The sequence below is a fragment of the Danio rerio genome, chromosome 24 (assembly GCF_049306965.1).
Source record: "Danio rerio strain Tuebingen ecotype United States chromosome 24, GRCz12tu, whole genome shotgun sequence".
Classification (NCBI taxonomy): Eukaryota; Metazoa; Chordata; class Actinopteri; order Cypriniformes; family Danionidae; genus Danio; species Danio rerio.
Genome location: NC_133199.1, coordinates 34118969 through 34132500, shown reverse-complemented (window position 1 = coordinate 34132500; position 13532 = coordinate 34118969). Strand labels below are relative to the sequence as shown.

The 13532-nt window shown below is 32.1% G+C and overlaps 1 protein-coding gene across 5 annotated transcripts in view; it reads left to right on the top strand.

Annotated features, from left to right (window-relative positions):
* palmdb (palmdelphin b) overlaps window positions 1-13532 on the top strand; it is a 64194-nt gene that overhangs the window by 14031 nt on the left and 36631 nt on the right. For 4 of the 5 annotated variants that reach the window (XM_005162836.6, XM_068217238.2, XM_073940915.1 and 1 more), the window contains exons 2-3: window positions 9395-9446; window positions 10132-10212. The exons of the other annotated variant lie outside the window; for it this stretch is intronic. In XM_005162836.6, the coding sequence (XP_005162893.1) occupies window positions 9402-9446; window positions 10132-10212 (126 nt within the window). In that variant the 5' untranslated portion in view covers window positions 9395-9401. The remainder of the gene's footprint in view (window positions 1-9394; window positions 9447-10131; window positions 10213-13532) is intronic. 5 annotated transcript variants of the gene reach the window in all.

Genomic DNA, 13532 nt, shown 5'->3' with positions numbered 1-13532 from the left:
GTGGATGCGCTTCCAGCTGCAACCTATCACTGTGAAACAACCATACACACTCATTCACACCCATACACTATGGACAATTAGCTTGCCCAATTCACCTGTACTGCAAATCCTTGGACTTGTGGGGGAAACCAGAGCACCCGGAGGAAACACGTGAGTGCCCGGAGAACATGCAAACTCCACACAGAAATGCCAACTGATTAAGCCAAGTCTCAAACCAGCGACCTTCTTGCTGTGAATCGACAGCACCACTGCGTTGCCCAACTCTGTTCCAGGCAAGTTAAATTCACAAGGTGATTCAAATGAGTATGATTTGTACATGGTACAAAATTTATTTTGCTCAAGGGTTCTATTTGCCTAAATTAAGTTGAAACAACAAAATTAAAATAAGTTAAGATAAATTAATTCAAATGCGTTGAAATAACACAATTCAATTTTGTGAAAATTTTTTCCTTAAACTAATTAAGTTTGTTCAACAACTTTTTTTTTTGCATAAATGGATATAAATCCGACCCTCAAATTTTGTGTTGTATACAAATTTAACAGACACACCACATTTTATTTAAATAAGAAATAAAGTTCATCCAGGAGGTTGTTTTCTAAGAATAAAGCCCTTCAGAACAGTGCTCCACTTTGTGTCTGGCTGCCGATAAGCCTGTCGGGGTTTATTTTGCGATAACAACCTCCTGGATGTACTTTATCCCTAACATAACATATTATAGAATGTTGTGACTGATCAATCTGAATCAAGTATTCCAGTGAGCTTCTGTAAATCCTTCTCAAATAAAAAAATAAATAATAATATTTTGTACATGTAAATTAGGGTGCCAATAATTGAAGCGCACACACACACACACACACACACACACACACACACACACACACACACACACACACACACACACATACACACACACACACACACACACACACACACACATATATATATATATATATATATATATATATATATATATATATATATATATATATATATATATATATAATTTTTTTTTTCATAGGGCTGCACAATATATTGAAAAAGTGTTGTTATTGCGATAAAGGTATATGGAATATATCATTTATTTAGACAATTATTTATAGACAAATATCTATGAGCTGTTTTTCAAAGTAAAGTTATTTTAAATAATTAAAAAAAAAAAGGCTGATAAAAGTGTTTTGCAAGTTAGTTATACCATAAGAAATATCATTAATATCATTATTGCAACACTTAATGATACTGCAAACTTTTTATCGTTATAAAAAGTATAATGACACCTTAATATTTTATAGACAGTATAATTTAATATTAAATTAATATTATTTTATCTAAAACTCTGCTGTGTTTGCAATTGTTATCATTGAAAACCAAAATTTCTTTTTAAAGTTTTAAGCAAATTATCAAAATGTTAAACAAACACATTTTTCAACAGCCTTTTAGCTCATATTTACTAAGAATGCCAATATTAATGAATGCCACTGCATGCATGCATTAGCATCTCCAGTATGTGTGTAATATCTTCCCACTCTCTGGCATAATTCATTCAGATTTCCTCCATTAATTAGCTCTGTAGTGTGAGCAACTTTAAAAAAAAAAACACTTCACTTTTAAAATGAAAGAAGTGCGGAAAACATATTTTAGCTTTGCAGTGTGAAGTGATTGTGAACATCAGAGTATATCATGTTATTGTGCATTGCTGCCGTGGTATTTTTAGAGAGAGGACAGCAGCAGGACAGAGAAAGAGGTCAGATTAAACACAGGTACAAGTCTTCTGAGGCGAGGAGTAGTTCTTTAACTTGCCCTGGATAAACACGATACTACAACTAACAGTGACTGAGCTCATTATTTGGGCATGAATGAAACTCAGGCTTTTATCAGGTCAGCTTCTTTGCACACTGCTTATTCTGAATATATATATATATATATAGTTTTTTTTCCTGTTATCTCTGTCTTTTTATGGTGCAGTGACACTATTAGGTTGAAATATAATGGTACAGTGCGGCAGTAAATGGGGAGAATATATGCAGTATGTTCTCAATAAAGGTTTTTTTATTCGTTATAGTGGTCTTTCTCTTTGTAAATAGTATTTTAAACTATTGTGAATAGTTTAAAAATAATATAACATATTTTTTATAATGTTTACAAAATTAATTTGTGATTATTTAGCTTTTTTTAATGTATCCCTGAACGTTCATATTTTACAGTATTTACCGGAATAAGCTTTTCATTTTGTTTAATTGTTTTTTTTTTGTTTGTTTTATTGTATTTCTTTAAATTTAGTTTTGCAGCCAAAACTTTTTCATTTTAGAAAAAAATAATTCAATTTACTTTCATTTATACTTTAATATACTAGGATGAGCTTTTAATTTATGTTATAGCATTTGAATTAATTGCATTTTATTTTGTTCTACTGTTTAGTTTTTATATTTTAAGTTTTTTTACAGCTTAGGCTAAACCTTCTTAAAAATAAATGTGTAAGTGTATATATATATATATATATATATATATATATATATATATATATATATATATATATATATATATATATATATATATATATATATATATATATATTAATATACAGTTAAACTCTAAATTATTAGCCCCCTGTTATTTTTCCCCCCAATTTCTGTTTAATGGAGAGAAGATTTTTTCAGCACATCTCTAAACATAATAGTTTTAATAACTCATTTCTAATTACTGATTTATTTTATCTTTGCCATGATGACAATAAATAATATTTTACAAGATATTTTTCAAGACACCTCTATACAGCTTTTATACAGCGACATTTAAAGGCTTAACTAGGTTAATTAGGTTAACAAAGCAGGTTAGGGAAATTAGGCAATAATGATGTTCTGTAGACAGTCAAAAAACAAATGTGTCCCTAAAATTGTGTTTAAAAATTAAAAACTGCTTTTATTCTAGCCAAAATAAAACAAATAAGACTTTTTCCAGAAGAAACAAATATGATCAGACATTCTGTGAAAATTTGCTTGCTCTGTTAAACATCATTTGGGAAATATTTTAAAAAGAAAAAAAATCCAAAGGGGGGCTAATATTCTGACCTCAACTGTATATATATATTTGTTGTAGGAGTGCTGTTATTGAGGAAATATTGCACGGATATCAGCCAATTAAATTGGAGAACCAGACAAAACTGTTGTATCTACTATATGTACTATACAATTTATAGAGTTAACTTTTTTGTTTTATTTGTTAGCATGGTATTGCATTTTTATTTTACTTAATTAATTCTCTGATTTAATTTTTTTATTAATTTTTTAATCCTTTAATCCTTTCAATTGTAGACAAAATGTAAGATATTCAACCTAGAATTATTATATTCTGTTATATTTAAGCAAAATATATAAGTTTTAAATTCAAAATATCATAATTATATATTTCAACATGGAGCTCTGTGGTCGCCTCATAGCAAGAAGGTTGCTGGTTCGAGTCCCAGCTGGGCCAGTTGGCATTTCTGTGTGGAGTTAGCATGTTCTCCACATGTTCGCATGGATTTCCTCCGGGTGCTGCATTTCCCGAACAGTCCAAAAACATGCGCTATAGATGAATTCAATAAACTAAATTGGCGGTAGTGTGTGTGTGTGTGTGTGAATGAGCATGTATGGGTGTTTTCCAGTACTGGGTTGCAGCTTGAAGGGCATCGGCTGTGTAAAACATATGCTGGATAAGTTGGCGGGTCATTCCGCTGTGATGACCCCTGATAAATAAAGGGACTAAGCCGAAGGAAAATGAATGAATGAATATTTCAACATTATAATATAGTATACACAAGCATACATCAAATACCATTCAGAACATTTGTTAGCAGAAAGCAGTGAGTAAATACTACTGTACAAACTTTTTATTAATGCTTTCATTTCATTTTTGACATTTTAAAGCTTTGTTTTCATTCACTGTATCCTGTTTTTAATTCCTTAAATGCCAAATCCTGCTTGTGAGTTTACATGAGGGCAGACTCTACATTCAAAACTGATACAGTATCTGTCTAAAAGCATCTCTCTCTCTACAGCACTGTCAAATGAGCCTGGCATCTTGTTAAGTGCTGAGACATTTAAAGACCTGATGCATCGCTGCACACAACACACACACACACACACACACTGATGTCAATACAGGAAATCTCATCTTTTTTCTTGTTACCCTTTGAGAAATGACACAGGAAATGACAGTAGTGTAAGGTGTGTGTTCAGGTCACTGATGTGTGTGTTCGGGTCACTTGTTTGCCTTGTTGCAGATCTCGACCATCACCAGAGCAGATATATGATCTGAGCAGACATTAACACACTCGGATTGTCTTTTTACTGTTGAAGGAACCCTCATATGAGACAGGACACTTCTTCAGCACTGTTTGTCTTTAAGAATAGGACATACCTCTAGCTTGACATTTTAAACCAAAGGCCATGTGTGTTTAGCACACTCTGTCCACTGTCTGAACTCTCTACCTGTAGATCACACTTCAGCCGGAGAAAGGGCCATGACCGGCAGATATTGATTGTAATATTGACAAGTGCATGTGTTTTTTTTTTGTTTTTTTTAACTGTGACCCCCATATAATCTACATTTGTGACATTTAGCCTATATTAGTTAACTCTGAAGTAATCAAAACTGAAACAATAATACAAATAGGCTTTTTTTTTATTTAATTCAGTTCATTTTGATACCTTTTGATTAACGGATGTTTAAATACAAACTTTATTACTAAATCTAACTTTAATACAATATAATAAAAAAGACTTTCACGCCCATCTGCTTTTGTGTCATGTAAGCTAATGTGGATATGTTTATTATATTTATATATTTTTGTTATTTTTTAATATAATAGAAAACGTAGAATAAAGCACATGTAAAAGTTCAATCTACTTTTCTATTCGAGAAAGAAGAAAACATATCCAATATACACAGCACTATTATTTATTTTTTTTTTTTTCATTTATTTGCGTTTTGTATGAAATATAATTTCCATGTTTGAATATACAGCTTTAATGTTGTTAAATGAGTAAATGCCCAAACATTTCATTTGGTCATGTATTTTTAACTTTTTTATTCTAGAAAAATCCTTAAATTTCCATTATAGAATGCCTTCTTATTATTATTATTATCATTAATGCTCCTATTATAATTATTATTTGTTTATGCACACCTCATTTTGTTCAATTATTCAATTTATGTTCCTAATATTAAAAAAATAAACAACAACAATAATAATAATAATAAAAAGAAGAAAAATAACTCATTTCTATTCACTAAATATAATCTCCCCAACAGTCATGTTTCGTTTCTTTCAGGTCAGATACTTTATTAAGAAATTGTTTCCCCACTTTCCTAATCACCCTCCTGAACAAATTTTCGGTTTACATACGGGCCAGAAACAATTAATATTGACAATTGATAATTTAATAAGTACACAATGTAAATCCTACGGTTTCTCTCAAAGAATCTTGGGAAAATGACCTTAGTGTTGATATTGCACAAGAACATTCATTCATTCATTTTCTTGTCGGCTTATTCCCTTTATTAATCCGGGGTCGCCACAGCAGAATGAACCGCCAACTTATCCAGCAAGTTTTTAGGCAGCGGATGCCCTTCCAGCCGCAACCCATCTCTGGGAAACATCCACACACATATTCACACACACACACACTCATACACTACGGACAATTTAGCCTACCCAATTCACCTGTACCGCATGTCTTTGGACTGTGGGGGAAACCGGAGCACCCGGAGGAAACCCACGCGAAGGCAGAGAGAACATGCAAACTCCACACAGAAACGCCAACTGAGCCAAGGTTCGAACCAGCGACCTTCTTGCTGTGAGGCGACAGCACTACCTACTGCGCCACTACCTTGCCCCTTGCAGAAGAACAATGTATGATATTTTAAAGATGGTGCCCCTCCTCTATGCGTTACGGCCTAATGCAATGTAAGGTGCTCCATACAGCTCATTTAACCATTGCTAAATTAGAAAAACAATTTCGTGATAGAAGTGATGCCTGTCATCACTGTAAGCAGTCTCCTGCTAACCAGATATGTTCTGGAGTTGCCCTCAATTGACAAATTTCTGATCCAGTATTTTTAATACACTCAATGAAGCTATTAACATAAATCTAGACCCTAACCCCTTGACAGCCCTTTTTCGTAATTCAGAGAGAGTTGACTTGACTGTTGCATCTCACCAGGTTATTGCTTTTTCTACTCTTTTAGCTCGATGAGCCATTCTTATCAAATGGAAACAGGTGATTCCTCCATCACATGACATGTGGATCCAAGAAATTGTTAGCTTCATAAAACTTGAGAAATTAAGATGTTTACTTGCAGGATCTCTCAAATCTTTTTACAAAACCTGGAATTCTGTTTTAGACTATATCAAAGGCTTACCCTGTTCAGTTGATATCAGTTCTAATACACAGTAAACAACTGGAAAGAAGTATAACAAGTATTTTTCAAAAAAGTAAACTTGCTCAGTAATATTTTTTTATTTAAATATAATTTTAAATTGATTATTATTTTTTTCTCTCAGAGGATATGTTTGTTTATAATTCTTACATTTTTTTTTTTTATTTTTTAAAAGGAAAATAAGAAAACTAAGACAATCTGTAATTTTTCCTATGTTGTACTTCTAAAAAAATTATAAAAAATAATTAAATAATGTAAATGAAATAAAATAAATAAAGTAAATGAAATAATGTTCGGAATATATATATATATATATATATATATATATATATATATATATATATATATATATATATATATATATATACATTCCGAACATTCAGAAATATGTAAAAATAGGGAAAACTGTTGTATTACACCTGTTATTTTTGTAGCAGGTCCCATTCCTACATCATACTCTGTTTGTGGCCTCATAGAGATCTGTCATTCACGTGTGTTTCATTACCTCATGCTGTAATTTGAATGTCGTGTACCCTTGCTGGCCACCCGTGACAGTGGACTGTATCTTGCTGGTCATGTATTTGCTTCTGTACAAAGAGGGATGAGGTCTGTTTTCAGCGGGCTATTCTTAACACAACAAACATTTGCTCTGTACCTCCAAACATCCCACAAATGGCCTTGGAAAAAATGCAAGATATATGAACTACCAATACAGCCCTAGGCAGATGTACAAAGCCCATATTTACACAGTACTCAGTGGAAATGTGTCGTCTCACTCTTTTCAGCTCTGTCTCTTCCTAAATCAATTCAACACTTGCTTTTCATGCTCCGGAGACTACTTAAAGATGAAAATCATATTCAGTTCTCTCAAATGCTTGGCTCTTTTCAGTTTTAATGTGCAAGGACAGAAATGGCATCTGTTTGAAAACCATTAAATGGCAAGCAAAGTGTTATTAAATTACTATAGGTATAATTTATATAAATGCTCATTTAATAATACTTAAAAATCATAGTAATAAACTATAATAATAATAATAATAATATCACTTTTCTGAGTACTTTAATTCTTTGACAGATAATAATAACAAATTACAAAATCTATTAGTTATATTTAATTACAATTCTGTTATTGCCCTATTATGTCATTATTATTATTATTATTATTATTATTATTATTATTGTTATTATTATTGTTATTATGTAGTAATTATGAGTTTATGGAAAAACAATAAAAATGTAGAATTTATATCTACACACTAACTTTCCTTCGTCACAGCGGAATGAATCACCAATTACTCTGGTATAGGTTTTATGCTGCAGATGCCCTTTCAGCTACAGTATTTTTAAAATAAATACTCATTATTATTATTAATATTATGATTATGATTATGATTATTATTATTATTATTATTATTATTATTATTATTAACAACAACAACAACAACAACAACAACAACAACAATAATAATAATAATAATAATAATAATAATAATAATAATAATAATAAGAGGTGTCATTAAATTGATTATGGGTATAATTTATATAAATACTCATTCAATAATATGTAAAAATAATAGCAATAAACAGTAATACTACTAATAAATTATATTCTTCTCAAAATATATTAGTTATATTTAATTACAGTTCTGTTATAGCCCTATGATGTCATTATTTTTATTATTATAATTATGTAGTAATTATGAGTTTATGAAAAAAAATTAAATAATGTATATTTTATATCTCACATTATTATTTTTATTTAAAATAAATACTCATGTTATTATCATTATTAATAATAAAATTATTGTTATTAAGTGTTATTAAATTGATTATAAGTATCATTTATATAAATACTCATTTAATAAAATTTAAAATATTAGCAGTAATAATATTAATATTAATATTAATATTAATAATAATAACTGATATGCTTCTTATAATATATTGGTTATATTTAATTACAGTTTTAATTGCCCTATTATGTTATTATATCATAACCCTAAATGACCAGCTTATCTAAAGGCTGAACAATGTCCGTCTCTTTAATTATTATTTATCGACATGAGACATGATGTTACTCTCTGTCAGGCGAAGCACTTCTCGTGTCTATGTCTGACGCATAAAGTGTCAAAGAGTGTCATGCCAACCATGTCAGTTATGGTTAACCAGCACATCATGGACAAAACAACCATCACACTCACGCATACAATTCAATTCAATTCAGCTTTTTTTCTATATGCCTTTTTAGTAGATTGTGTCAAAGCAACTTAAAGGGCACCTTTAATTTTACGTAATTAATATGGTAATATTTATTGAATCTTATCCTTTGTATGGACTATTGAACTTTATTTATTGAATAATGTCTTATGAATTAAATTAAGTATTTTCCCTTAAAGGCTTAGTATCAAAGTTGAAAGTTGTTCAGTTTCATCTCAGATCAGTGTAATGCACACGATGTTAGTTTTGGTGGTTTATGAGGACTCTTCATAGACATAATGTATTTTATAATGCAAAAATCAATCTAATATCAACTAACACCAACTCTACCCCTAAACTTTACCCTCACAGAAACTCTGTGGCAAATTCTGATATCAAAAGACCTCATGTCCTTATAAACCACATCAACATTGTAATAGGTCATACCCATGTCAATACACAAATTTGTGTCCTCGTAAACCCCCAATACCACACACACACACACACACACACACACACACACAAACACACACACACACACACATGCACACAAACACACACACACGCACACAAAACTCTCTACATCTTTTTAAGTTCACTTTCTCCCATTCCTCCAGTTCAGACGCCCACCATCCGTCTCCCCCTACCAAAAAGATCTCATGCCAACCCACACGTGCCAATCAAAGCTTGTTACCAACCTGTTCTTAGTCCTCAAGACAGACACTGACAGTGGGTTGTTAGCGAGAATAGGCTGTTTATCTCTGCCTTTCTCTCCCTCAGGATCATAATGGAGGAAGAAACCCTGCTGCGAGAGAGACTGCAGGCTATAACAGTGAGCATCTCCATTTGTATTCATTCTGATTTGTGTGACAGGAAATTTTGAGGGTTTATTTTGCCACTTTATTCATGATTTGGCTGAAATGTGAAGTTGGTATACACATGAAAATGTGCCCAAGCATGTATAAAAGATGAATTTTGCTTGGTAACCTTGATGAGGTGAGAGTTTGTTGTGTGTTTTCGTTGTTATTTACAGTAAATAAGTAGACATGTTAATAGTCACAGCTATCTAGTCTTAACACTTTTGTGGCCTTGATGACATGGACCGCACAGTAATTATCGTCCACACAATAAATAGCTTTAAATCCATGTGCATTTGCTAAAAAAATAATACATGAATATTCATGTTTTCTATTAGTAATCAATGTAAATGTAGGCATACATTCAGAACAGATACTGTAGAAACCCGTCCATGTGTTATTTCAGTCCAGGCATGGCCTTTAAGCTGTTCGTTTCATACATGAAGTCATGGTTTATTAGAGGGTTAAAAATAATGCTGTAAAGCCTCGCTGTCTAAAACACTATATGAGCTCTCTCTAGCATGCATGCTTGTGTTAATAGCAAGACATTAAATGACACTAATAGAAAACTGAACATCAAGAGATGTGTGGGTTAAAGGTGAATCTATAAAAAGGTTTTTCTACTATAGAGTACACCTGTGTGTGTGCTTGTTTTATCAGGACAAAAGAAGAATTCGAGAGGAAATAGAAAAGAAACGAAGAAGCATTGAAGAAGAGAAATTAAACCTACAATATCTAAAGGTAAACGCACACAAACACACACATATGTTGGTATTGGTGGTTTCTTTAGGCATTTTGAACTATGAGGACAAAAGACATGTCCTCATAAACTACCTCAGCATTTTAATACCTAGGTCATACCCATGCCATTACACAAATTTCCCTATAAACAGGGCCAGATGGAACAGGGCTCGAAATTGCGACCATTTTGGTCACATATGCGCTCGAAATTTTATCTATGCGATCTCAAAATAGATTTGGGAGCACTTGTGCGAGTGTATTAAATTGTTGTGTGCGACCAGTTTTTACTGTGTTAACTCACACATCATCTCGCACTCACATTACTCCTGTTCTTCAGCAGTTACACTGGTAGCCTGTAAAGTCACGCATCGATTTTAAAACCTTGATTTTAACTTACAAAGCTGTTCATGGTTCTGCACCTGATTATATATGTGACCTGATATCAACCTCCTCATCCTCTCGCAATCTACGTTCTGCTTCGGGGCTCACCTTGTATAAGCCCCGTTGCAAACTTAGCAGCATGGGAGGCAGGGCTTTCTCTTATTGTGCACCTAAATTGTGGAATGGTCTCCCCACAAACATCAGAAATGCCAGTTCCCTGGACTGTTTTAAGAAACTTCTTAAAACTCATCTTTTTATTATTGCTTATAACTTATGAGGCCTTCTTTTAATATGTATATTTTTATCATTATTATCATTCTTACTTTTTTGTGTATTTCATGTTCTTCTGTGTGTTGATGCTCTTGTTAGCGCTTTGAGTTTGAGAAAAGCGCAATATAAATAAAATGTATTATTATTATTATTATTATTAAATGTTCACCACATGCACGGATTCGGGAGACAATCTGCACTTGAAATGTGAAACGCAGCGTTTAGGATTGGTTTAAAACAGTTGTCATGTCAACTTGCTGCAGTAAACAAAGCCAAGTCTGTAATGCTTGCCCCGCCTTTGCGCTCTTCTTATTGGCCCACTCTAGCACTGAAATATCAGCTGTCAATCAGTCAGTGCCTTCTGGCTTGGGATGACAGAGAGAGCTACTACTGCGAAAAATGCTAAAGCGCTGAAGATGAGAATGAAGATGACACTGACAGATTTTGTTTTAGAAACCATGGCATCTAAAGTTACAAATAATGACACATCTTACTAGTGATCATGTGCTGCATGTTAATCCACCATCTACACTTTTCGAAGAGTGGATAAAAGACTTCTGCTGGCTTCAAGTCCGCTAAGAAAAGTCTGTGGGATGGAATTTTCAGGGAACTGTTTGCCACATCTAGCACGAGAGCTTCTGTTTAATCCTTCATTTAATCGCCAGATGCTGTCTGCCATGCAAGTGGCAGCAATATGTCAAATTTAAAACCACGTACACCATCGCAAACGGGCTTACACTGAGTAAGTTAATATCGCTACTCATAAAAAGACCGGTATTGCTGTTAACATGACGTTTGTATATAATAAGGTACAGTATAGGTCAAAAGCATCAGTGCAATATCAGACAGCACTTGTGAGAACAGCAGAGTTATATCATTAACAGATTCATTCATGTCAAGCAGTGCGTGCAGGGCCAGTGAGCCCTTCATGTATCTTTTTGTCACTCAGTTTTGTTATAATTTATTTTCTTGTGATAGCGGGATTTCGTTGAGACATATTTTCCTTATGCTTGCATATGTATATATATATATATATATATATATATATATATATATATATATATATATATATATATATATATATTTTTTTTTTTTAATTTTTTTTAATATAAAAATATATATATATATTTTTTTTTTTTTTGTTAGTTTGATTAGTGTTGATTTCAAATGCAATATATGTTTGTATTAAACTTGTAGTAACGGTGCTTATAATTGGTGGGTGCGACTAAATTTTCGCTGATGCGCCTACATTTTTAAAGTTAGGAGCACCAGTGCTACCAAGCAAAAAGGTTAATTTCGAGCCCTGTGGAATCTGCAGTAGTTTTTTGCTTTTTCTGTGGAGAATTTTGGTAAAAATCTTCGGATTTACAAAAATAATATATTTTTAACTTTTATTTAATGTTTAAAATGCAAGTTGAATTAGATCCACATTATTTGGTAAACAAAGCAAGTCCCCCATATGACATATCAACTAAAAGACAGAAAATATGACTTTACAAACTGCATTGTACATAAATCAGATGACCATTTTCATATTAGTCAATAATATCACTGTAATTAATTTAAAAACCGAATAAATATAGATTTACACACATTTACTAAAGTAAATAAACAGAATTAATGATGGGCTAAAAATCTGCATAAAATCCTCAGAATTCTCCGCGTGCAGATTCCGTGTGGGCCTACTTATAAACCACCAAAATCAGTACACATACTGCACACACACAAACACATACATTATATATATATATGAGTTGAACACAAAAGAAGATATTTTGAAGAATGCCGGTTTCTGGCACCCACTGACATCCATAGTAGAAATAAATGGCAATGTGCCAGCTACCACATTCTTCTAAAAATGTTCTTCTGTGTTCAATAGAAGAAACTCAAATTTGTTTTTAATAAATTAAGAGTGAGTAAACATGTTGGTTTTGGTTGTTTCCTTAGGCATTTTGAATTATGAGGACAAAAGACATGTCCTTATAAACAACATTGGCATTGTTATACCTAGGTCATAACCATGTCATTACATAAATATACTTATAAACAACCAAAACCAGTACACATACTACAGACACACACACACACACACACACACACACACACACACACACACACACACACACACACACACACACACACACACACACACACACACACACACACACACACATTTCTAACTCATTTTTTTTCTTTGCCATGATGACAGTAAATAATATTTGACTAGATATTTTTCAAGACACTTTTATAAACTATAAATGTTTAAAAATATAGAATTTCTATTCCAAAATGCATTTGTTTTTTCATTATTGAACCGATAGTTTACCCCAATTAAAAAAAATACTCTAAATTACTTAATACTTTATTTAGATGTAATTTTAATTAAACATTTATCAGTTAAATTATGGAAATGTACTGTAAAATAACAGAGGTTGAATAAAAGAAATTCACCAGAAATTTAAATTTAGGGAAATTTCTGTAATTTAACGTTATTTTACAGTAAATTTCTGTAATTTCTGTAATTTGTTATTTAACTTTTTTTTCGGCACCCCAGCTGGCGGAAATAAACCGTAAAATTACAGTTTTTTTTACAGTGTACCAGCATTCTTCCAAATGCCTTGTTTTGGCTTAACTCATACAAAACATCTGGGAGAGTAAAGGATTAGGTA